We start from the raw sequence: 24,981 nt of genomic DNA, 5'->3' as shown, positions 1-24,981 counted from the left end.
TCTTCATCTCCTTCAGAGGTTCTCGAACCCGTCTCAGAAGAGACTCAAGTGTTTCTCTGTGTCAGAGAAGGAGCAATGTCATGGCCGAGACCACAACTGCAGGTTTATCTTTGAATTGCACACATACAGTACATGCGACAATAAAAGAAGTGAATGAAGAGGACTCTTCATCTGTTTACTGTGGCTCTTCTTTTTTTGCAAATGTGCCTTTAATACCCATCTTTTTTCTTTGTGGCAGTGTAGGACTTAGATTCTGGTCTTTTTTTTTATTGCAGTCAGTGTGGTCCCATCCCTTCACGTGGCATTGCATATTTAATTGAAGGATGAAGTTTCTGTTCATATGAATACTGTAAAAGATTTTGCTTTCAGTCATGATTCCTGATGCTTCTACCTTCTACAGATTTTGGTACCTTTATGAGATAACCTCATGGTCTCTCTAACTCAGACTGCTGTAGCCTTTCATTAACTTTAAATATCTTTTTTTTGGGATAAATGGAAATGCATTCCTTCTTGGAATCATAAGGAAAGGTCATCTGATAATCATTGAGTGTGACAAAATTCACAAATTATTGACAAACACCATCCGTGTATTCAGAATGAATACTAATAAGTTGTGTCTTTTTTGTTTATGTTAAGAAGTGATGCTGAACAATAAGAACCAAAGGAAGCATTGTACCGAGCACATTTCAGGGCTCCTGACTCGCTTTAATGGTCAAAATAAATCCTCATAACAATGCTATTTTGTCCTACAAAGCAGCGGTCCCCAACCCAAGATGATTGGGAAATGTGTTAAGAGGGACAAGCGCATGTAATTGGGAGAGAATCCGGGATTTTTCCAAAATAAAATATTTTTCAGATAAAGTAAAATGACAAAAAGGCTTTTTCGTTCTCCAAGTGGCCTGCAGTTTTGGGGACCATTGGGAATATTCATAAAGCATGAATATCAACAGAGTAAAGCTTAGTTTTTAAATAGATTAACAAGAACATCCAGTATTAAACCAGCACACCATTTCAGTCGTTGACAGATTTTTTCTGTATATTCCACCTGCTAAAACTGATGTTCTTGCTTCATAAACATGATGTTCGTCCGTGTGGTACAACAGAAACCGAATGAAGAGCACTGTGTAGATGTCATGTTTTCTGCATGAAGGAAAGTCATCACTATGGTTTCATGAAACACATCACTTTGTTTATTGGATGAAAACATTTATGACACACTGCTGTTGCTTTGCCTATATCACATGGCACCATAACTCATCTGTGACCTTGTTCATGCACGACAGGCTGCGAGCTCGCCGCCATGATGATCAGGTGACGCCTCGGTGACTTGTGTCCATTCAACGAAAGGCGCCACAGTTCTCTGATAATTCCTCTAATTTCCAGGACAATTGATTCAGTCACATTTTGGTTAGTTGTAACCATCTAGAATATTTAAATATTTAGTTTCTGAATTGGAATACGCAATTTCCAAGTCAGCATCCATTTGGGAAGAAACTTCTCTAAATTGTCCAGTCAGACACGAACAAGGCAGCAGACAGTAATGACGAACAAACTTCAGTGCTCACTAATGGCTTTTTAACATGGAGACAAACCGCCCGTCTCTCATTCACATCATTTTGTCCTAAATGTCCTTTCAGGGTCTGCTTATGTGATTCTCCACCCAACATCCCCATTTCAAGCTCAAAGGTCACCCAAACAAACAGCATAAAGGTTTGACTTTGTGAAAATATGTTCAAAAGTAATTTAAAGTAGTAAACTGAATAATTCCTCCACTATTTGAGGTGACTCCCATGGCTACGTCTGTTGTCCTCCAGAACAAAAGCGTTTTATTCTGTTCCTCTCACTGGTACAATTGATTGATTACCTACCCTTGACAAAATGACATATGAAATACCATAGTTTCTCAACAAAAGAAACATTTTGTGCAAGTGCAGTAATGACAGTTTTCAGGTGAACATTTAGTTCAAAACCTTTACAAACTGAATGATTTCAAATATTTTTCTCAACCTTTTTGTTAGCTATGAATGAAGCTGAGCATGTCTCGGATCAATTGTCCAAATACAATGGTCAAAATTGAATTTCAAACTAGAAAATTAACGCAAAGCTTTTAATAATAAATATAAATAATTACGGATGAAATAATTATTTCTGAACATCCTTTACCAACTTCGAAACCTTTTTCCAACCCCCATACTCAGGTGAGGGTTTGATACTGAGAAGATGCACCTTAAAATCACCAGTGAGAATTGAAAGGTTTGCATTCAAAATGTACTTGGGCTTTAATTATTCTCAAAAATGCTTCTAAAATATGGTTAAAAACAAAACCATGTTTTTATGAATAAACAGCCCAATGTAGATGAATGTTCGCTCTGTGCAGCAAACTGCTGTGTTCACTCTCCCAGCGCCAAGGGAGGAGCGATGTTATAACTACAGAGAATTTTCATCAACTTTATACTTGACTTCTTCTCTTTTACTACTTTTACAGCAACACAGTAAAGCAGATATTAACACGTTAAGACTTTAGTCTTAGTTCATCCCCACCAAGCCCCACCATCACTGATTATCTTTTTGCTTTTTGACAGGAAATACTCAACAGGAAACAGTGCCTGAATCTAGTAGCAAACAAATATGTCACCACATTGGATGGACAGAGGTATGTAGTCACTTTGTTCATCTACATTGACAGTTTATAGCATTATAGGTTTTGTGGCACTTGAATACAGATGGCTAGTAATGCTCTTGTCAGGCTTTAGAAAGGGTTTTACCTCTGAATAACATTGTCCACAACGTTGACAGGTGTGTTTACAGTCAGTGGTTATATTAGCATGCTGTCCGGGAGCAACACAGCTTCCTTTGCCCACCAGGAAGCTTGATGATTTTGTATATCTGCATATTATTTACAATACTCAGAAAGACAGAGTACAGAAGCAGGTTGAAGTTTTCTAGAATAAGCTGATAGTTGGGAAAAACACGTTCTGTATCAGTGATGGAACTATAGTCTAGTAGGTGTTGTGGTGGAAACTATTCATAAATCATATCCTCAAATTAATCCTGGTTCTCAAGTCAGATTAACAAACTCCTGTTTGTTTTTCATCAGTTGTCCCAAAAGTATATTTTTGTTTTAAAGTTCAAGATTTAAAGATTTTCATCGGGTCGACCTGTAATACATATTCAACCTAGTCTATGATCACAATTGCCTAATGCACAAGTTAAATGGAATTAAGCTGATTACAGAATTAATTTGAAGAAATGTTTTATCAAAAAAAGTAACCCCAACCCTCCAGGGCTCTTGGTGGAACAGGGAAGGTCATACTCAGTTGATGAAGGCCAGGAGCTTTGATGCACATACGTGTATGTAAAAAATACTTTACATGTCGACTTAATCCTTTGGGAATCTTTCAACAGTCTGATTTAGTTAGATTACCTTCTAAGGAAAAGCCCAGCTGAGAATTCCTTCAGAAGTTTGCATAATACATATATATTTTTTATCAATTGTGTCCAATGGTGGGTTGTGTGCTAAAATCAAGATAAATGTATTTTGCTTAATGTTTCATGACATTTCTACCAGGCAATGATTATTCTACAAATACAAAAAAGTACAAAAAGATACACTTCGGTTTCATGTGGGTTTTTTCTGTGAAGTGCATCTCTAAAAGTTATTGATGGTCTGCTCATCTCAGACCTGTCTCAACGCATACATCCAACCTGTATGAATGGTCTATGGAAGCTGTGGTCAATTGTTCAGGAAGCGAAACTTGAATGCAGTGAATGGGGAAAGTGAGGGGTCAGTACCCGAGGTAAAGGAACCAGCACACTCCTAAAATGTCCAGTGCTGAGTTTCATCCAGGAACACAGAAAAGTCATTTGTGTTGTTAAGTAATCTACCTAACATCCCTACGACTCACTTTTGGCTCCTGACTTTTCGTTAATTGGGGCCTCTTGGCTTTGTGGGTCTTGCATGCTACAAGAAATGGGGCTTGGGGTGTAATTAAATGGAGTGATTCGGGCAGCCTTGCTGGGGGACCCTTGGCGGAAATGGACAGCTCCACCCACGTGGCTGTCTGACGTACCAGTGGAGGCGGTGCTGCGACTCTTAAGTGGCACCTCGGATTCTCCATCTTGTAGGTTACTCCCAGAAATGGCACCAATCGTTCTGAGTTGCGTAAATCGTACAACTTCCTCTGAGATCACCCGAGTTGTTTCAACCGTTGGAGAGGTGCTTGAGTTGGTCTTGTTATTTGAAAAATCTTCTGTCTGGACTGTTGCATCACTTGTTTTGCGTGATGCAAGTAGAATGGTTGGCAGTTTTCCTGGAAGAGCTGGTGGCTTTGGCAGCTCACCGTCAGGAGAAGGAGCCAAAGGTAATGCATTGGCTGGCAGGGTGCTTTTCAAAATCTGAGGCACATCTTCATCCCTGATCCTCCTCCATGTAACTCTGTCATTTAGCCGTGATGCAGACCTGTGCCCCTTTTTCTTTGTATCATCTTCACTCTTTGCTCTTCCACTTGAATCGGATGAAGACGAGCGAAGGGAAGAGCGGCTGGTCACTCGGCTCAGTACGTTAATACTTGGTGATGAGGCGTGACGTTTAAAGTTGTCCTTGTCTTGCTGCTGCCTGGTTCCGGACACTCTTGTATGCGCGTTTCGCTCGGCTACCCTGCAGGGGCTTTCAGAGCTGGTTCTCCTGTGTGGGCGCCTTGTAGACAAGTCCCTTTCACTGGAGGTTGCTCGTGAGAGGTTGGTGGTGTGCTTTTGTCCGCCGCGGTCTGCCCTCTGGACTTCCTGTGTTTGCCTTGGACTTTTTACTTGCACCCTTCTCGGGGTCTGCGCAGCTACCTTAAGTTCCTGACAGCGGGATGAGCAAAGAAAGACAGCTGATGCTCCAGGAACTGCTTTGTGGGGGGATCCATTCTGAGATCCAGGCCTGTTTCGTGCAGAGCCATCTCTTCTCAGCACAGTTTGCGATTCCTTAATGAAAGTCAGCTGTCTCAAGAATCCATTGCGCTCAGACTCACTGCCACTTGAATGGACAGAAGTCATCCTGACCAGTCCAAATCGATTGGCAGTGGGGACCCGTTTCCCGTTGACCTGACTGGTTTGTTTTGTGGTTGTCTGGTTAGTTACCAGAGGCGACAGAGCCCTGGGCCTGACTGTATTTTGCATAAAAGGGATTCGCACAGGTGACTTTTGAGTTTTAGGGGGTGGTGACTTTTCATTATGATTCACAACAGGAGAGCGTCCTTTTCTTTCCACTGGACCACTAGCTGGCGGGCTACTAGGTGGGGAGGAATTATTTTTCTGGATTGATTTATTAGTCTGAGTTGGGGATAACATCTTCTTCTGAGACTGCTTGGATGGTGTAGAACTTTGCGATGATCCAGAGGATGAACTTTTTGGTATCCTTGGAGGTGGAGTAGAGCTCCTCTTTGGCAAGGACAGTTCAAAGTCCTGCGGGTGTCCTAATCGGTGAAGGCTCTTTGATCGGTGCTGAGCCAGGTTAGGATTCTTTGGAGCATCTGTTTTTCTGGGAGGAGGTATTTGTGATGGAGCTGTATCTTTTTTTGGCGTATAGATCACTGTCCTGCCTCTGAAAACCATTGGTAAATTTGGAACTGGCTTGCGCTGTGCAAAGTCTAGAGGTTTATTTGCCTTTTTGTCTTTTGCAAACTTCCTTTCCTTAGGTGTGAAGCTGGATGTTGACATGAAGGACAGGACAGATTCAGTCTCTTCCGAGGATGGCTCCTGAGACTTTGATGCTTGCAGCTCAGTGACAACACAATTAGCACCTTCTTGTATTGCTCTCCATTCAACACTATTGAGGTCTGAATCTTTATCCCAAGCTGTGTCATCACTATCCATTTCCTCGTTCCACACATCAGCGGCCTTTTGTTTTTGAGTATTTTCTGCTTTTTTCTTCCTTGCGGCAAGCTTCCTCCTCTGCTTTGGCATGGCAGAGGTTATGCATTTCTGAAGGAGATCATCCTCTGAATCCATGCTGACAGAGCTTGGCGAGCTTGGCTCTTCATATTGGCTGTGGATGTTCATAAACTTTGTTTGTTTAATCATATTCAATGTTTTGTTGTGTCTGTTTTTGTACCAAATTTGCTGGGCTCTTGATTTATGATCCTCAAACTCTGCATCACTCAGTGAACTAAGTGAGGAGCTGAGGGAGTAACATGCTAATGATTCATCCTTCATCAGATTTTGTTTTATCCTGTGAAATCCCCTGGTCATTGCTTGTGAATTGTCAATTTTGCCAATACTGGTCATGCTACGGGAAAGTGCATTTTTATTTCCTTCCCTTATTTGCTTTTTACTTGTTCGTTTCAGTGCTTCATTCTTTTCCCCGTAGAAGCTGTTACTGTCCTCTGAAGAACGTGTTGTTTGTCGGTAGACTGTTTTAGCTTTTTGTGAACCAACATTGCGATTACTTTCTGTGTTTTGCTTAATGACGGGCAGATCCAATTTCCTGACTGGCCCTTGACCTTGTCTCTTATTTTGTTGGTTAGGAGACTGATCACGATTTCTTTGCTTTGCTACTCGGTCGGCTACCTCCTTGCTCTGCATGAGCACCCTCTGAGTGGGGACGATATGTTTAGTGGTTTGGTTCATTTGTATCTCAGGTGGGTAGTTCATTCGGTTGGGTTTATGGAAGTGTGAGAATATCCTCAAGTCTTCAATCCTCTTTGCTTCATCATTGAGCAATTCCTGTTTGTTCATTCCTTTAGCTGTGCAATCTTTAGCACCCCTCTCTTTTACTGGATACTGAAGTGTTTCATCACTTAGCGATGTTGTGCTGGAGAAGTTGACTGGTGTACCTTCTGCAGAATCAGTGAAGGATGAATCATCAAATTTAAAGTCCTTTTGTGGAATAACAATTCTCCTCCCGGGACACAGTTGGGTTTTGCCATTCGGAAGCATCATGTACATTGGAAGATGTATCTGTTTCCGGATCTGAGAATTGAGAATATGAGGAGAAATGGTTGTCATCAGGGAAGATCTTACTTTTCGGAACTTGGAGGGCATTGCTGAGTTGATGCATTCCTTTAAGATTTCTATGTCATCGTCTGAATTCTCACTATATCTCTCCCCGTGCTCAAATCCTTGCTCATTGTTATCAGGGAAAGGAAGATTTTTATCATTTTGCTGGAGTAGAGGGGTCAATTTCAGCTCCACATCTTTTTGTATGTAGTGTTCGTGAAGAGGCAGAGCACTTAAGCTCGATGCACAAGAAAAGTTCTCACTGGGCTTTTCCACAGTGAAGTAGATCATAGTGTCCAAGTCAGGAGGAAGGTTAAACCTATCTTTGGAGTCTGCAATTTCCATGAAAGTTCGCAGACTACTTTCCCATTGGCCCGCTGTTTCAGTGGCCTGTGTCTCTGGTCCATTTGGCTCAATGCAACATGGAGTTTTACTTCGACTAGGAGGCATGGTTTGACCTGGGCTGTCGGGAAGATCACTAGGGCTTATTGTACCATCAATCATCTCACTGCAAGGATCACTTTGGATTGAGCTGGCAATTGAGGAAGCCTCAAAGCTGCCCAGTGAGCTGACTGAGCTACAGCGACTCATTACCAGAGGTGTCTCGTGAATGTAGTTCTCAGAGGAACTGGATGGAGACCTATCTTCCAGTAAGGCAGGTGAAGCTCCTCTAAGGAACACCTTTTCTCTTTTTGCAGGGCAGGAAATCTCAATGGGATCAGTGTCTTTGCTGGGGAAGGTTTTTGAATCGGTCATCAAAAGCTGGCTGTCACTCAGATCCTCCAAGGTTTCATCCTCTTCAGCTCTCTTCACCTCTTCTCCATCCTCCACTTCAATTATTTCTAATGAAGAGTCACTCTCTAGCTCATTCTCACTCTGTCCATCCAGTGCCCCGTCGCCAGAAGAGAGAGAAGACAGTGAACTGCAGCGGGAGAAACAAATAGGGGTGTTCTCTACCGAGTATTTCTGCACCGTCTCCATCGAGCCGATAGTTGGGCTTCTGGATGTCATTGGAGAAAATTTTGTAATACTACCCACAGTCATCCCAGTAGGTACCCATGCTTGCCTCCTCATTGCTTGGGCAGCCTGGACATTGATGGCTGTCTTTGCTACACCAAATTTGGCGACACTTTGAATAAGTGGGACCTGCTGGTAGGAAGGAGACAGCTTAATTGAAGACATGCTGACATCAGAGGAGAGTTTAGTTGATGCACTGACAGGTGTTTGTAAAGGTTGATCCTGGTTCTTTTCTGCATCTGTGCTGCTGAGCTTAATATCTAAAACACCTGTGTTGTCCACACAATCTCTCTCTGGAATATCTTGTTGGTTTGTCTCTGTCAGAAGGGCGGGTCTTACATTGAGGTAATCTTGATGAGCCACCTTTAGATCAAGCTGGTTGGGTCGTTGTTGCATCATAAGAGCTTTTGGGGAGGGTCGTATCTGGTCTTTGCTGCCGCAGTAGCCATCACTGGTGCTTCCACTGTTTAGACTGTCTGTTGATAGACTTGTATGGGCGTTTTTGAGGCGCAAGAGCGCATGGGCTCTATTGAGGCGTTCTCTGTGGGCCAAGCTGCTTGTATCCGATAGACGGCAGGGGGAGGAGGATTTTGCCCGGGCTTCATTTAGTTCATCCAGTCCACAAGGCCAGTCTGCCAAGTGATCTTCAGAGCTAAGGCTAAAACTATCTTCAGAGGATGTGTGCATGGTGATGTCCTCCACTAACCTGTCAATCTTGGCCACCGTGTTGGTGATCTTTTTTGCTAGCTTCTCCGCAGCGGCTGATACATCGTCAATGGGAGCAAGTCTCTTCTCGACCATCTGAGGCATGTCTACGTCTCTTTCAGGGTCAGTGTCTCTCTTACGTGGTTGGTTTTGAAGGAAGTTCGAGTTGGTAAGAAACATTGACAGCATAGACAAGCTCCCAGTGTCCAGGCTACCGGAAACATTTGGGGCCTCGTCATCATCAAAACAACCAGAATCAGATGCGTAATCCTTTGCCAGACTCTCAATGTGTCGTAGCGGCTTGTTGGTGAGGTGCTTTGGGCTCTGTTTTTCAAGAGTATCAAAAGTCTCAGCTAGGTGTTTGGCGTCCAGCTCTGCCTCCAGAGCCTTCTGTTTCCTCATATAGAGTGAGGGCATACAGGAGCCAGGGGATATGACTGCAGCATCCTTGTGTTTTAGGGGTCGATTAGTGAGGAGATTCCTTAAAGCGGCGGCACTGCCCATCGCTATCATTTTGTGCTTAGAGTGGATAAGGTTGCGAAGCATGCTAACAGCCCCAAGGTCCCACAGCAGCTCCTGGTCTTTTGGACTTCTGGCAGAAAGGTTCCAGAGAGTGCCACAGGCGTTGCTCACTATAGTCAGGCTGTGGGAGCGCAGGTGCTGCAGCAGAGTCTGTAGGCAGTTGTGGTCCCTGAGGATTTGCCTGTGAAGTAAATCAAAATTAATTTCTTAATGGTTAAAAAAGACCTACAAAGTATGACAAAAAAGCTCTCTTAACTCAAGTTAAACTGTCTAGCTTTTCTTGGAGTCAGCAGATGGTATTTGGTCAGTTGTTAAGACTTAACAGGCATTGATCCGCCGATGAAGACCATTAAATGCATTTGTAAGCTCCACACAAAACTACCAAGTTTGTTAAAATTATTTATAACATAAAGGTAATTTCTCTATTAATATGACATGCCGAGAAACCTACCTGTAATCTTCCCGTGTGGCAACTAGACTCGACACATTTCGAAGAATTCCACCACCGCTCTCGATGATGGCGAGCGAGTTGGTTTGACAGCGGTACGTTAGTGTGCTGACCAGAAAGCCCAGAGCACCATCCACTGAACAGATTGCCACTTTGTTTTCGATGCTGTGAGCCGACAGGTTCCATAGAGCACTGAGGAGGCTCTTTAAGGTAGACTCCTGGAAAAACAGCACAAACAAAAAAGAGAAACTGTGTAAAAATGATCAAAGTTTATAGTTGTGTGCCGGACTATTTCTTGGCGGCGACAAATGATTTCCCAAATTCTTCCACTGATTAGCTAACAGGCCAAGAAATTGTCTAGTGTCCAAAATAAATCTTCCACCAGCCACGATTGCCAATCTGCTGTAGCAAAGAAATGTATCTTGCAGGGTTAATAAAGTAACTATCTATCTATCTGTCCATCCACCCATACACTCACCGGCCACTTTATTAGGTACACCTGTCCAACTGCTCGTTAACACTTAATTTCTAAGCAGCCAATCACATGGCGGCAACTCAGTGCATTTAGGCATGTAGACATTGTCAAGACAATCTCCTGCAGTTCAAACCGAGCATCAGTATGGGGAAGAAAGGTGACTTGAGTGACTTTGAACGTGGCATGATTGTTGGTGCCAGAAGGGCTGGTCTGAGTATTTCAGAAACTGCTAATCTACTGGGATTTTCACGCACAACCATCTCTAGGGTTTACAGAGAATGGTCCGAAAAAGAAAAAACATCCAGTGAGCGGAAGTTCTGTGGGCGGAAATGCCTTGTTGATGCCAGAGGTCAGAGGAGAATGGCCAGACTGGTTCGAGCTGATAGAAGGGCAACAGTGACTCAAATAACCACCCGTTACAACCAAGGTGGGCATAAGAGCATCTCTGAACGCACAGTACGTCGAACTTTGAGGCAGATGGGCTACAGCAGCAGAAGACCACACCGGGTGCCACTCCTTTCAGCTAAGAACAGGAAACTGAGGCTACAATTTGCACAAGCTCATCGAAATTGGACAATAGAAGATTGGAAAAACGTTGCCTGGTCTGATGAGTCTCGATTTCTGCTGCGACATTCGGATGGTAGGGTCAGAATTTGGCGTCTACAACATGAAAGCATGGATCCATCCTGCCTTGTATCAACGGTTCAGGCTGGTGGTGGTGGTGTCATGGTGTGGGGAATATTTTCTTGGCACTCTTTGGGCCCCTTGGTACCAATTGAGCATCGTTGCAACGCCACAGCCTACCTGAGTATTGTTGCTGACCATGTCCATCCCTTTATGACCACAATGTACCCAACTTCTGATGGCTACTTTCAGCAGGATAATGCGCCATGTCATAAAGCTGGAATCATCTCAGACTGGTTTCTTGAACATGACAATGAGTTCGCTGTACTCAAATGGCCTCCACAATCACCAGATCTCAATCCAATAGAGCATCTTTGGGATGTGGTGGAACGGGAGATTCGCATCATGGATGTGCAGCCGACAAATCTGCGGCAACTGTGTGATGCCATCATGTCAATATGGACCAAACTCCCTGAGGAATGCTTCCAGCACCTTGTTGAATCTATGCCACGAAGAATTGAGGCAGTTCTGAAGGCAAAAGGGGGTCCAACCCGTTACTAGCATGGGGTACCTAATAAAGTGGCCAGTGAGTGTATATCTCTATATAAAATGATTGTAAAGAAAAAATGTTTCTGCTTTTTAGGTCCTCGCATATTGCCCTTGGTGTGGACAGGTTTGTTTGGCGTTACCTTGGTGGCCTGGAGGGCACAGGTCATCAGTGCAGAAACGCAGCCGATGTCTCTGAGGACTCTCTTGCTGCTGATATCAGCCCTCCAGGACAAGTTCCTGAGGATGCTGGAGACCACCTGGTGAAGCTCCTCACTGTCAGAGGACAGCTGGGCTACCAGAGCCTGCAGACAGCTCTTCTTTGAGCACAGAGTAGCCTGTTGGGTGGAGAGGTAGAGTTCAGACAGTCAGTGTATTGTAATAAGTCATAGTACATTATCTGTACAAAATTTAAATAATAGTGTTGTATTTTCAAAAACGTCATAGTACCCATTAGGCATTGTAAAGCATGTAAAAAAATAAATTGTCAAAGAATTTAATGTCATGCTTTAGTATGTTGGAGTCATGAAAAGTCATAGTACAGTAAGACATACTGACAAGAGGTGATAAAGTATATTATGCATAATATTAATAGTATGTATTATGTATGTGTATATTAAGTATATTAAGAAAGTATAGTCAATTCTAAAGTTATTGTTAGATATATATGTATGTAAGCATAGTGTGTTAAATCACATCATAAATCATAGTATAGAGTAGTATAGTATTTTAAGTAAAATAAGGCATTTCAGAAAAAAAGCTAAAGCTTTTCTAAAAAAAGAATTTAACTGTTATATTGTATTTGTCTTTTCTTCTAAGAAGAGAAATCTTTGTTCAGGGACTTAATCTGTGGTTACTGAAAAACGCTTGTTTTGGCTCTAATCCTCTGTGTTCATTGGAAAGTGAAGTCATTTGTTAGGATTCTGGTCATGTTGAGCTCTTTACTATACAAGCACAACTCCTACACTGAAGTTAATCATGAAGTTACATCTGAAAATAACTGCAGCTGTCAGATAAAGGTAGCGCAATATTGAAGAGCAAATATTTCCATGGAGGTGAAGTAGAAATGAACTTGTCAAGTAAGTTGCAAAAAGTCTTTAAGGAATGCAGTTAAACTCCACCACTGGGCTGATGTTACTTTTTTATATTTCTGTCTTGCGGCTGTTACATCTCAGTTTTCATCTGTGGGACCAATTAGGTTAATTTGTCTACTGTTTGTTTTACTCTTTGCTCCATTGTCCGATCATCACAGCTCACCAATCCATGCAGGGCACTTCATAAAACCACAGGGATCCCCTACCTTGTTGACGACGTCGCCGAAGGTGAGGTTGGTCACGGCCATCCCTGCGTAGCGGCGCAGGGCCATGTTGATGGGGTCGTTCTGCATACCATACATGTCCTGGTCCAGGTGGATGAGATCGGCCACGACCTGCAGACCGCCTGGAGGAAAACACACAATCTGAGCCGATCGTGTCATTGATGGTGTGGGAGTGAGACAAAGCACCAGCAGGTGCCGTGAGGTACCTAATTCATTCATGGCGCGTCGGTACTCCTCTTCAAAAGAAAGCTTCATGATGGCGCACATGGCCTGGCAGATCTGAGGTTCCACCGGTTCAGGGATGTCTGGGGAGAAGAAAAACAAGAAATATTAAATGTGGCCACATAACATAACTTCTACAATCACTAGACTGGCTCCCTGTCTTAGTCCGGATTGCCTACAAAGTCCTACTGCTCCCCAGTAAATGCATAACTGGACATGCACCTCCCTCATTACTCCCCAAACCTCCAGTGACAGTTAATGGTCTTCATCAAAATAAACCCAAAATAATAAAATTAGAAGTACCCAAAATGCTGGATGTCCCAATGGATTATTGCTTTAATATATAATATAATATTATGAATGCAAGCATTTTGCAGCTATAACCAAGGTCATTATATAGTTGATATTAATCAGAATCTACAAAGTAGCTACCCCTGACATGTAGAGGAGTATCTAATAGGTTGCAACTGAACTCGCCAGTAGTTTTGGAGTTCTCTGATTGAAGAGGACTAATACTCACTGGTGGTTTTGGTTCCCCCAGGAGACGGCGTCCCCGCGTGGCTCTCGATCCAGTCCCAGCCGCTGTCACAGTAGGTCCGGACCTGCTCCAGCATGTGCAGCACCCTCATCTCCCGGCGGGCCTGGCCCTCGTCCTGCTGGGAGTAGATGATGTTGTGGAGGGCGGCGCTGGCTCTGGATTTGGCCTCTCTGCTGCAGCCCGTCGCCGTACCAGCAAGGGCCGCCTCTCCGGGGGCGCCTCCGCCACCCACGGGGGCTTCGTGCAGGATCTGGACCAGCAGAGGAACGCAGCCGGACTTCCTCATGGCAATGCAGCTGTCCTGAGAGCTGGACAGCGCCAGCAGGGTCCGAGACATCTCCTCCTTGTCTCTGTTAGCGAGCATGGAGAGCAGCCAGAACACCATCTCCACCTGACGGAAGGACAGGATGTTGCTTTAAAATGAATGAAGAAGATGCTGCTTTTTGTAATATATAAGTAATAATTTTAACCGGGGAAATCTTTCTACTTTTAATAGTTGAGTCACTTTCTTTTGCTTTTGAGTATTATTATGGGGCTGTATAACCACTTTAAGCTTAATTAATCGGACGCCTTCCTCCACAAACGTTACCTTGCTGCCTCCGTCTGTGGGAGCGTCGCTTCCTGCTGCCGCTGATGACGTGCTGTTGTCTGGTTCTCCAGCAGGGGGCTTCTCAGCACCAGACAGCTGCACACACACATGCACACAGAGGGAGGTGAAGAAGACATGGGGATGGGGTGGGGAAATTAAACAAAGATTTGATCGGATTCTGTAACGGCATGTAGAGGTAGAGTATCTGGTTTCTGTCTGAGAGGATCCAGTTACATCAGAAGTACAGAAGCATTTATTGTGTATATTATTACAACAGATCTGGGTTATAGGGTTGACATTTTCTTTATTTCTTGTGTGCGTGTTGCAGTTTAATGGTGAATTAATGTTGTTATTTTGTTGTCTTAGTCAGTGCTAAAGATTTGGTAATAACTGACAACAATCAATGACCTATTCAGACACAAAGAGTGACACAGATTTGAGTGATATTTAAAGTGACAATTTAGTCACGCATTCTTTTGCCAGAGGCTTTTTTTTACTTATTATTTATTTGGTTTTGACTTTTAAAAGTTACTATTTGGAGTGATAAAGGATATTTAAAGGTATTAGTTCCTGACTCAATGACGTGTGGGTTAATTTGGAGTTTGATTGTTAAGGGTATTAAGATATACTAATAATATTACTGTTTTCTTTGTAGCCTCTGATTCTTTACTGAGTTAAATATGTATTTTCTTCAAATCGATCCATCAGATAATAATATTCAATGTCTGCTGCTTTAAGAAAAAAACTGTGAACGTTTCATCCCCTGCTAATCCTCTCTTTCATACACACACACATGCACACATGCACACACACACACACACAATTTGTCTGCAGACAGTCTTTGGCATACAAACACATCACACCCTGAGGGGTTGCCATGGTAACAGGATGGAGAGAGGGGGATGAAAGCTTTGATTTAACTCTCTGAGGATTTCAATCTGTGAATCCAAATGAAGCTGCAAATGTATTTGTGTGTGTGATTGTGTGTCAGGAAATCTGAATGTTTCTCTGTGTGTTTGTGACTGCGTCAGTGGCTCTGATCCAAACCTCCTCGATTAAAACAACCAGCTGCACACATGACCACAAAATGGACGCCACTCTTCATCTGCTTTACCTTCTCATCCATCTCCATTTCCTTACTCTGTATGTGTGCTATCCGTGCGAGCCACGGAATAAAGGACAGAACTGAATTAAATGAGCACACTCTAATTGTTGGTGATGAAACAACCTAAATGCTCGTCCAGGTCTAATCGTCTGTTGGTCTATTTTGGATCAGATCTGACCCAGTTTTTTCCATTTTCTTAACTTAAAACTGGCACACTGGAGTTCAGGCCATTCTTTTCACGCTTATACCTTAACATACAATATAATGAAAATCGCTCTCCTGTGAATTGTGCGTATCATACAGATTGACAGATGTCTCTGAAATAATTGTTTTAATATAATATAAATGTTTTAATATTCTTTTACCAGTGCAAGCAGCTCAAGCTAGACTCCTTTAGTTGCAGAGTAGATAACCTGGTCACCTAAAACTACAGCTGTCTGCAGAGACGAATTTAAAGAACGCATTCTTGTGTTTTCTGTAGGAATGAAACAGTGCTGGCTCGTCTCTTTTATCCCTCTGCGGCCTCGTTGGTATTCTCAGAGGGAAGCGGAGCGGCAGAAAGGATGAACCGCCTCGCTCTCTTTATCTCAGATGCTCTCACTTCGTGCCAAACCCTGCAGCCTGGCAACAGCCAATCAAAGCTCAGCTCTGAGACCTGGTTTCTCTGCATAGCGACAAGCCAAAATGCAGAGCGACAGGGCAAGAAGGAGGAGGAGGAGGAGGAGGAGGAGGAGGAAAGGAGAAGGAGAAGGAGAAGGAGGAGGAGGAGGAGGAGGAGGAGGAGGAAGAGGAAAAGCAGGAGGAGGAGGAAGAAGAGGGTTGTCTACAAGTTCCATGCTTAATCACTTGCTTAAGGTTCCATTAGAAGAACTATGAAGCACATCAAGTAAAAATGAGTTTGGGAGATATTTGAGACACTTTATCAATTAATACAAAAAGTTTACTGTCACACAAAAACAAAAACATAGTATTATTTCAAATGGATTATTCGAATTATTACCTATTTTGTTTTTAATTGATAACCAATGTATTAATTCAAGACAATCAAGCAAGTATTTTTTAAATTATTGTGTGTTATTGTATCATATATTAAATTAAAACTTTGATTTTAAGATGTATGTTTTGTGATCAGTATCTCAGTGGAAGAAGAATTGAAAAGTCCTGCATTGAAAATGTCACTTCAATACGTATACAAGTATTAGCATTAATATACACTTGAAGTAGAAAGGAGTTATTGTAGTCATCATGCAAAACGTTGAATATATCAATCATATTAATGGACTTTAATTATCAATACACTGTTCATCTCTTTACAGTGGCAACTACTAAATGTGAAACTCATTGTAATTCATAGGAAGTGCATAAATGGCTGGGTAGACATAACATATCATAATGAAAATAGGAAATGAAGTAAATGTTCAGTAGAATTCATCGTTTGTATGTCATGGGTTACGTTGAGTTCAACCTGGAATCATTATTCATGAACACAGCTGAGATCATTTATAATTCAAGAAGTCAGACCTCAGCCCTGCACACCAACCAGTTACCATAAAGGACCGTTTCAGTAGGGTTTTTTTTACGTATCTGAAAAAGCTCTAAAGTAGTAGTAAGTTAATTGATTTTCAGTAGCTTGACTGAATGTGTCAGCTGATCAACTACTTGAGCTTAAAACAGCTGTTCACACACACTTTTCCAACGATTTCATTAAACGTCAACTATGTTTAAATATTTACTACTATAAAATCACACTATATTTATTTCTGACCATTGGAGCCTTAAGAAAATAGCTAGTGATAGTGGTTTAAGCGTTATAGTTGTATGATAACATTAAAAAAAGTGGTGTGGAGCTGTGTTAGTTTTAAAGCAGAAACACCCAAAGAGAAACAATCCCATCTTATGCACTCATCAGCCAATTAGAAGCTGAGCTGTCAAAGAGAAATATGGAGACAAACTGGTCAAACCAGGAACATGTTCAACTGAAACCCTTTTGACAACAGAGAGGAAGAGAAACAGAGAGCGAGAGAGAAAGAAAGAGAGAAAGTCAGAGATTTGAGCCACAACAACGCACACTACATGTCTGGATTTTTGTTGGGTTTTCCACAGAAGAACCTGACCGGAACATGGAAACTGAAGCAGCTGTAAGTATCCAACTTAGATTAACAGACAACTTTAAACAAGCCCGAGCATGTACTGAGAGATCCAGAGAGTTCAGAGTAGGTGTAACTTTAAACCGGAATTTAAGTTGCAATTTCATAAAAATGTTTAAATCCTCATTCAAAGGATTTTCAGTATCAGCTTCTCCAATTGGATGACTGCTAAGAACTGTGTGATATGATCTACAATAATTCCTTCGGGACTTGGAAAGTTGGTTATTCGTTATAGGAAGTTTGAAAATGTAGCATTTAATGTGGTTATTCTGCTGTTAACATTTAATGAACACACCAGCATTTTAACATGCTCACAATGACCATGCTAACAAAAAAATCTAATATAATAATTGTTTAATCTTTCATGAACATTTAACCATTTTTTACATTAAACTTCTCTCAAACACAGAAACAAAGGACTCTGGTTTAGCTCATATATTAATGTTATTCATAATCATGGTTAGAGGTCACTAAGATATAAAATATGTGCCTTTGAGATGTCATTGAGTAGAAGTACAGAGAAAAAGGGATATACTCCATTGGATATATGGATATAAAATTGTACTCAAGGAGATGTACCCTTGTTACTTACACCTACATTCCTGAATATTAGCCAAGTGGAAATATAAAATAGAATTTGAATAGGAGGTACTTGAAAATCATCATCAAACTATATACATTAATAACTCTCTAACTGTACTTTCTCTGTTGTATACAGCTCAGTTTAGTTGTGGTGTTCTGCCTGGCTTCATTCTCGGTCCACTGTTCTATCAAAAGAGTCTGATATGCAGTGACGTGTTCAACTGCAATACAATCATTGTCTAACTACTTTATATATATATATATATATATATATATTACGATATTAAACATCTACAGAATGTAATAGAATTTGAATTATGCCTTCTTTACATTTACACAGTTTTACATTACATGTTTAAATTAGATGCGTGTTACTAAACCTACATAATTCCACATGCATCTGTTACCACAGGAGCCCTTTGACAACAATGCAAACAAACAAACGTGTCTGGTTGAGAGACCTTCACAGGGAAATGAACAGATACTACCTGTAATACATATCCAAGAGGATAAGGCAACCAATGACTGTGACCCAGAAAATCAAACAGACACGAGGGGGGCAGAGCTTCTAAAGGCGAGTCAGTGGGTCAAAAGCATCATAAAAGAGGACTTTAGCCAGCTAAAGGAAGAAGTGTTCAATGTGTTCAAGGAGACAGACACAAGCTCATCAAGTCATGCAGAAAATAAACCTTCCCCCAGCACACTCAATCTCCTGAAAGAGGACCTGAGCCAGTTCAAAGAAGACGTGACCAGCATCTTCAGCTCGCCCAAAGAAACAAAGTGTACAGATCCTAAAACCAGCCGCTCAGCAGAGAATTCCATCAACCGCCTGAGCTTTCTTAACTTTAAAGACGACCTCTTTAACGTCTTCAGAATTGGTCTTTCAAAGGAGAAAGACAACAGAGATGCCACTGCACAGTCAGACTCATCCAACACCTTCAATGAAACAGCTAAAAGGGCAGACAAACCCTTTATGCAGACTCTGTTTAGAAGAGACCAAAAGATTTCCCAGAAGGCAGAGAACACTGTGAAGCTTGAAAAGACATTCTCAGAGACGACCAAAAAACAAGTGGACGATGGTTTCAGGGAAAACCTCTCGGAACACAATGAAGAGACGGTTAATACCCTGAAACCCGGCAACAACATGGCAGACAGATTGAATAAAGAGGAGGACAGTGAAGTGGATGTAACTGTGAACGGTGATGAGCAGAAAACAAGTCAATCTGAAACACAACACAGTAAGGAGACAAGTCCTACACCACAGGCAGGTAAGCTCAAACTTTTTTGTTAAACCTTTGAAACCAAATTCTTTGTCACTGCTTTTAAAAATCTTACTGTTAGCTCTGCCTTTTTAAAAATGTAGAATAGAAGAATAAGGGCTTTGTGTTCTTATAATGGCTCTCAGCTATAGCAAGTAAATCAGCTTGTTTCTTGTTCTTCTGAGTTTGTATCCTTATGGTTGAAATGCAGTGGTTGGAAGTCGCTTTGGATAAAAGTGTCGGCTAAATGACATGTATTGTGATGTAATATGCATACAAATAGAGATGTAGTCAGTTCCTACACCACAAATGTGGGTGAAGGGGAATCAGGACACAGCTCGCCTGCATGTCTTGGACAGATAAAGACATAATTGCAAAGTCATTGGCAGTAATGTGTATCACGTAACCCTCATCTGCAACGTAATCACACAGAAATACATGAAATGACCAGAGCCTATTAACAGCCTAAAGTGATGGTGGAGCGTAATGTGTAAAATTAAGAAACTTAGAAATGAAAAATTAGGGACGGGCCTAAAGAAAGTGTGCAAATATAGGTAGGCCACAAACGTTAGCTTTATGAAAAACATCATTTTTTGCCTTTTTTTTGTTGCTATGTCCCAAATGTCCCTGAGGTACGAGCGTTGCACATTAACGCGGATGCATTTCCTTCTCTGTAAAGAGGATGTGGTTTACATATTCCTGTTAGATCAGGCTGCTTGTGCGAATGAATAGGAAACAAAACAGGAACTCGGTCATAAGAACATTGCCCCATTATGCTACTGTAGCATTGTCCAACATCAACATTGGCTGTATGGGTTGGGGTTAAACAGATGTGTAGCAACATCAAAAATGTTGCCTCATTATTTTACATTGACAAACTATCAATTCTACAGCCAAGCAGAGATGTGAGAGTGAAGAGTGGAGTGACAGCAACACTTTTTGGTCAGCAGAAGACGAGAGGATAACCAAAGAAGAAGAAAAACAAGATGAAAAGCCTGAAGAAGATGAAGAAAAAACAGAACAACAACAACAAATGAAGCCACCCGAGATTGTTCTCTGGGAGCCTTTGTCCTCTGGGAGCAATCTCTTTAGTCCGAAAAACCTGGGCATGGACGACATGAAGTGAGTCATACTACAGGATGTCAAAGGTGACACGTTGGTGTAAAAAGTTATTTGTATGATGTGGTTATTTCTGCTCTCTTAGGACTCGGCCGGTACGAGACTTCTGGGCGCTGAAAAACTGTAAGCTCTCTTTGATATCCTTCTGCTTCCCGCAGGAGTTCTACACTTTTGTCTCTATGAGTTAAGAGTAAAGTTAAAGTATCATATCAATCAATGGCGGGCCTGGGTCTTTTGTGCATTACTACATTGGAATAACCTAGTTATACAATTGGTATACAGGTTATTGTTATATGTTCCGTGCTGTTAACACAGTAACATTTAAAGTGAAATAAAATGTTACATGAAGCTCAACACCCATATATACACAAAGTGCACATACATGAATACGTGCATGACCGTCATTGACCGACCCCTGAACTAATGTTCTTTCTTGTTGGATCAGTTGCCTGTTATTTGACCTTGGACCCCAACACGGCAAACTCAGAGCTCCGTCTGACGGACGGCAACAGGAAGGCGACCCGAGTGTGGTCGGACCACCGGCGCTGGGAGCATCCCGACCAGTTTGAGCTCTGCCCTCAGGTCCTGTGCAGGGAGGGGCTGCTGGACTCGGTGTACTGGGAGGTGGAGTGGAGCGGTGGCGCTGACATCGGCGTCGCCTACAACGGCATCTCCAGGAAAGGGGTCCCCGCCAGCTGCCTGCTGGGACAGGGCGAGGGGTCCTGGAGCCTGGAGTGTTCGGAGGGAGCTTATACGCCGTGCCACAATAACCACAGATTCAGGTCCTCCTCACCTCAGCCCTTCGCCCACAGAGTCGGGGTTTACTTGAACTGGTCTGCAGGCTGTCTGTCATTCTACTGCGTCTCTCGGGACACCATGGTCCACCTTCACACCTTCACAACCACTTTCACTCAGCCTCTGTACCCGTGTTTCTGGCTTTGGTCCTACGATGGCTCAGTGTTGCTGAATCAGGTGGAGTTGGACTGGGAACGACTGCTGCAGTGAACTACTAAGAGCAAGTGGAGACCGCAGACTGTGACATCACCCATTCGTTTTTGAAATGCGATTTTGAAGCCGCTGAGCATGTCACCGGCATGGAATACGACCATCCTCCTTTTTGGCTTATTTGCAACAAAGAAATAGAAGTTGCCATATGTGGAATGTGGAGAAGTGATGTAGAGACTCCGGATACAGCTCTGGTAGCAGCAGTGACCTGTCAATCACAGCAAGGCTGCCCTAAAGCAGACCCTGCTTTAAATGCAACATCATTTACTGACTTCTTTTGGCCAGAGTCGCTGGTCAGTGGAATGAATTCAAGTCTCAAGACAATTCTGCATTGGCTTCACACTGCAGTAGCTCAGGTCGCACACTGGTTGGATTAGGGCTTTTCTAAAAAAAATGTAAACGCAAAGAATGGTTATCTGGATGAATGGTTTGTTCACAGAGAATCCCAGTGTTGACTCCAAGCATCAAGCCAGCTGTTTGGGCGATCCCATTACCGCCCGGGTTACAACATGCTCCAAATCACTACGTATAATTGTACATTATGCGTGTCAGTGTTCCTGGATCAACCCAATCCATCCGCCAGGGAGAAACAGCCTTAAGGCCACATCACGTCACATCAGAAAGTGCCAGAAGAAAATTCAACAAGTACGTCTCCTTCAAAATTCATCCGTCGACGTCTTGCAAATATCAAAGATACTTGAAAGAAAATCGTTGTGGCAGGGACTGAAGACTCTTCACACGCTACGTTACTTTATGAGTCCACGCTGGGTTCACTGCTGACCCGGACCAGTGCTGCCTGAGCAGCCCAGACAAATCACATGCAGGGTGTATGTCTCCAGCTTCAAATGATGGAACACTTGAAGCACATTATTCTGCATCGGGTCAAATGTTTTGAAGCCCAAAATGAAATATTTATGATTCATATTTACATTCAATAGATTTACTTTACATGTGTGAATTTCCTTTTGTGTGCTGTATCTGTTTGTGTGTGCAACGTGTGTGTATTGTGTGCATGCCTGACCTGTAGCTCTGTCTCTTGACTCCCTCGGGCCTCCTGCAGCTCTATCTCCAGCTGCTCCAGACGAGCAACGCGCATCTGCAAAACACACACACGCGGTTCAGACACATCCAGTTGTGTTGTATTTCCAACAACCAGCTCTCTCCCGTCAAAAGAAATTTGATAAAATGTCATTCAAATTATTTTCTCTTTTAAATCTTTCATTGATCAAAATAATTTTACAATATAATCTATTGTGTCTAAAAGTGCAAGTATCCGTCCGGTGAGCAGCCTCACCTGTGTCCTCTGAACCATCTCGTCATTGGTACCGAAACGTTCCTCCATTACAGAACGAACCCGCTGGGCCTCAAACTCCAGCTGCTTCCTGATCATATCCATCTGGAGAGAAAACTACAGAAACACATTTGTAATAAGATTTTCACTCCGACAAATCAATACAGTACAGTCCGCTGACATCTTGTTGAGAGGTCAACAGTCGGCCAAACAGTACATTCCAGTAAAGTGGATATTTGTATATATTTTGAGCTGTTGGTCAAACAAAACAGTACACCACGTGGATCTCTGAGAAACTGAGAGATAAATATTCTCACACTGATGATCTAAAGACTTCCACATATATAGTCACGTCCCAAGAACCTTTACTCAAGTACTGTACTACATTTTTAAGGTCCTATGTGGATATTTCTGTCTGCTGCTACTATAGAAATATTGTACTTTTTATTCCCCTAATTAATGTATCTAACCGATTAAGATTCATATTTTAAATTAAATATTTAAATTAGTATGCAGATAATCTGTTGAAAAAGTATTTTCAGTTTTAACTCAACAGTGTAGAAATAAAATGTAATATATATGTAAAAAAGTATTCATGCACAATGGCCATTTTGTTTTGTTAAATACGACATGATTGTATTATATGTAACGGTGGAGCTGATTTTAATGACTTTGGCTGATCAATCTTAAAGGTACCTCAAGTTATCAGGTACTAAAAGCTACTTGAATTAATGTACTTGGTTACTTAATGTGTTTTGTGTGTGTGCACGTGTCTGTGTGTGTGTGTGTGTTCTCACCGTGTCGATGCGAGGCAGTTGAGCCAGTCTCTGAGACAGCTCCTCCAGCTGGCTGAAGCACCAGCAGCGCTCCCTCTCCTCCCGGTCGATCTCCCCCAGCAGGAGGTTCCTACACAGCAGGAGGTTCCTCTGTTAGCATCAGATGTGCTAACGCTAAGTGCATCGACTCGTTGGCCGGCAAAACACACATCACAACAACTGAAAGGAATTCACACATTCACACACATTCACACAGTGTAGTCACAGCTAGAGGAGCAATGCTGGGGTTGTCCCGTATGTCGATGAGACATGCGGGTCAACGGACCGCCAACCCTCTGATTGGAAGACGACCGCGCTCCCCACTCACCCAGAGTCACCCCATATGAGAGGCTACAAAGATGATGTGAAATGTTTGAATTGGAACGCTAGTTTCAATTTATGTAAGATGTATGAATCGTGTTTATTTCATAATTTCTTCTATAAATGACATGTCATTTAGCTGACACTTTTATTCAAAGTCACTTACATTGCATTATAACGCATGTGTTACATTTGGCCTGGGGAGCAATTAGGGATTAGTTGTCTTGCTCAGGGACACTTCGACATGGGACATGGGGCAGCCGGGTTACATTTGAAAGCAAAACAATAGAGAAGAATAATTCATATAATCCGTCAATTATATGTATATATATATACAGTATATGCAAGTATCTGTATACAAGAATTTTCTTAGAAATCTTCCTGCATAGATGGAAATCTTTTTGTATATTTCCTTCTTTAATGATACTGTACATCAGATCTTTATGAAAGAGATTGCCATGCCATTATTTGGTGCAATAGAAAAGCTCAGCTCAGGATTCCCCCTGTGGAGAATATCTGCAGCTCGTAAGCAGACATCTCTCTACAAACAAACAAAAAAGATCCTCTCACCTCTCCTTGTACAGCTCCTCCTGGTGGTGGTCGCTCATTCGTCCATCCGCCCCACTGATCACAGCTGTTTTGGGCGGCGCCCCATCCAGGAAGTGGTGCGGCACTAAGATGGCGGCCGCTTCCCCCCCGGACGCCGCGCTCAGGCGGGACGGGCCTCGAAGGGGACTCCTGGCTCTGCTCACCGCCGAGGAAGAGGAGCAGGAGGAAGGAGGCAGAGGCAGACGGTCGTCGAGCTCCGTCCCTCCCATGCTGTCCATCAACAGCCTCAGGTTGTGAGGCTCATGCTTGAGTTCGTAATAGTTGGTGAGGTCCATGTGGAGCTCTGTGGAGGGAGGGGGTCAATAAATGAATCACGCAGAAGTTCGTCCTGATGCTGTGTTACCTTCGCTAAACACAGCTGATCGTGATGCAGTTATCCAGTGGCCCCCTTTGAAGACATAGGGACATTGTAGGACCCTACAAATCAAAAAAATTGGGGCGCTCCTTTTTTGTTTTGAATTAATTCAAAACAATATAACCTTATTTTTCAACCGTTTCATTAACAATCCAAGTAATGCATACAACGAAACCAAAAATAAATAAAGTTATGTGTAATAATGTGAAATGACACTCGGAAAAAGTATTTCTTTGTATGTATGTATTACTTGGGTTGTTACCAACATCTGGTGAAAGTTTCATGTCATTAGCTCCTTTGGAAATATATTTACTGAGAAAAATGGTGATGTGTTCAATACTTATTTCACCTGCTGTATTCTGCCCTTCCAGGGATTTAGCAGACAACC

At 42.4% G+C, this 24,981-nt stretch overlaps 2 protein-coding genes across 5 annotated transcripts in view; one reads left to right on the top strand and one right to left on the bottom strand.

The window, feature by feature from the left end:
• Positions 1–1,162: 1,162 nt before the first annotated feature.
• Positions 1,163–24,981, bottom strand: part of apc2 (APC regulator of WNT signaling pathway 2) — a 44,252-nt gene continuing 20,433 nt past the window's right edge. For 2 of the 3 annotated variants that reach the window (XM_037470605.2, XM_037470606.2), the window contains exons 4-13: positions 24,200–24,521; positions 23,291–23,399; positions 22,497–22,610; positions 22,224–22,298; positions 13,986–14,081; positions 13,379–13,787; positions 12,619–12,941; positions 11,462–11,656; positions 9,677–9,891; positions 1,163–9,406 (exon numbers count right to left, since the gene is read on the bottom strand). In XM_037470605.2, the coding sequence (XP_037326502.2) occupies positions 3,895–9,406; positions 9,677–9,891; positions 11,462–11,656; positions 12,619–12,941; positions 13,379–13,787; positions 13,986–14,081; positions 22,224–22,298; positions 22,497–22,610; positions 23,291–23,399; positions 24,200–24,521 (7,370 nt within the window). In that variant the 3' untranslated portion in view covers positions 1,163–3,894. The remainder of the gene's footprint in view (positions 9,407–9,676; positions 9,892–11,461; positions 11,657–12,618; positions 12,942–13,378; positions 13,788–13,985; positions 14,082–22,223; positions 22,299–22,496; positions 22,611–23,290; positions 23,400–24,199; positions 24,522–24,981) is intronic. The other variant, XM_037470603.2, reaches the window with a different exon arrangement.
• LOC119217166 (tripartite motif-containing protein 14-like) lies at positions 14,089–21,232 on the top strand. 2 transcript variants are annotated; one of them, XM_037470608.2, is made up of 5 exons: positions 14,089–17,228; positions 18,232–19,087; positions 20,029–20,200; positions 20,283–20,320; positions 20,643–21,232. In XM_037470608.2, exons 1-5 carry the CDS (start codon positions 17,211–17,213, stop codon positions 21,200–21,202), a joined length of 1,644 nt encoding a protein of 547 aa, XP_037326505.2. In that variant the 5' UTR covers positions 14,089–17,210; the 3' UTR covers positions 21,203–21,232. The 2 variants fall into 2 exon arrangements, with proteins under 2 accessions (XP_037326505.2, XP_037326504.2); XM_037470607.2 differs by having other exon boundaries at positions 19,972–20,200.

The sequence above is a fragment of the Pungitius pungitius genome, chromosome 7, assembly GCF_949316345.1.
Source record: "Pungitius pungitius chromosome 7, fPunPun2.1, whole genome shotgun sequence".
Classification (NCBI taxonomy): Eukaryota; Metazoa; Chordata; class Actinopteri; order Perciformes; family Gasterosteidae; genus Pungitius; species Pungitius pungitius.
The sequence above is the reverse complement of the archived record's forward strand: the minus strand, read 5'-3'. Positions and strand labels throughout refer to the sequence as shown.

What these genes read in the sequence shown, in the direction of transcription:
- LOC119217166 (XM_037470607.2), top strand. An exon ending in AAGTCCTACACCACAGGCAG is followed by an intron (nt 19,088 to 19,971) that starts GTAAGCTCAAAC and finishes TCAATTCTACAG; the next exon opens with CCAAGCAGAGATGTGAGAGT. An exon ending in CTTCTGGGCGCTGAAAAACT is followed by an intron (nt 20,321 to 20,642) that starts GTAAGCTCTCTT and finishes TTGTTGGATCAG; the next exon opens with TTGCCTGTTATTTGACCTTG.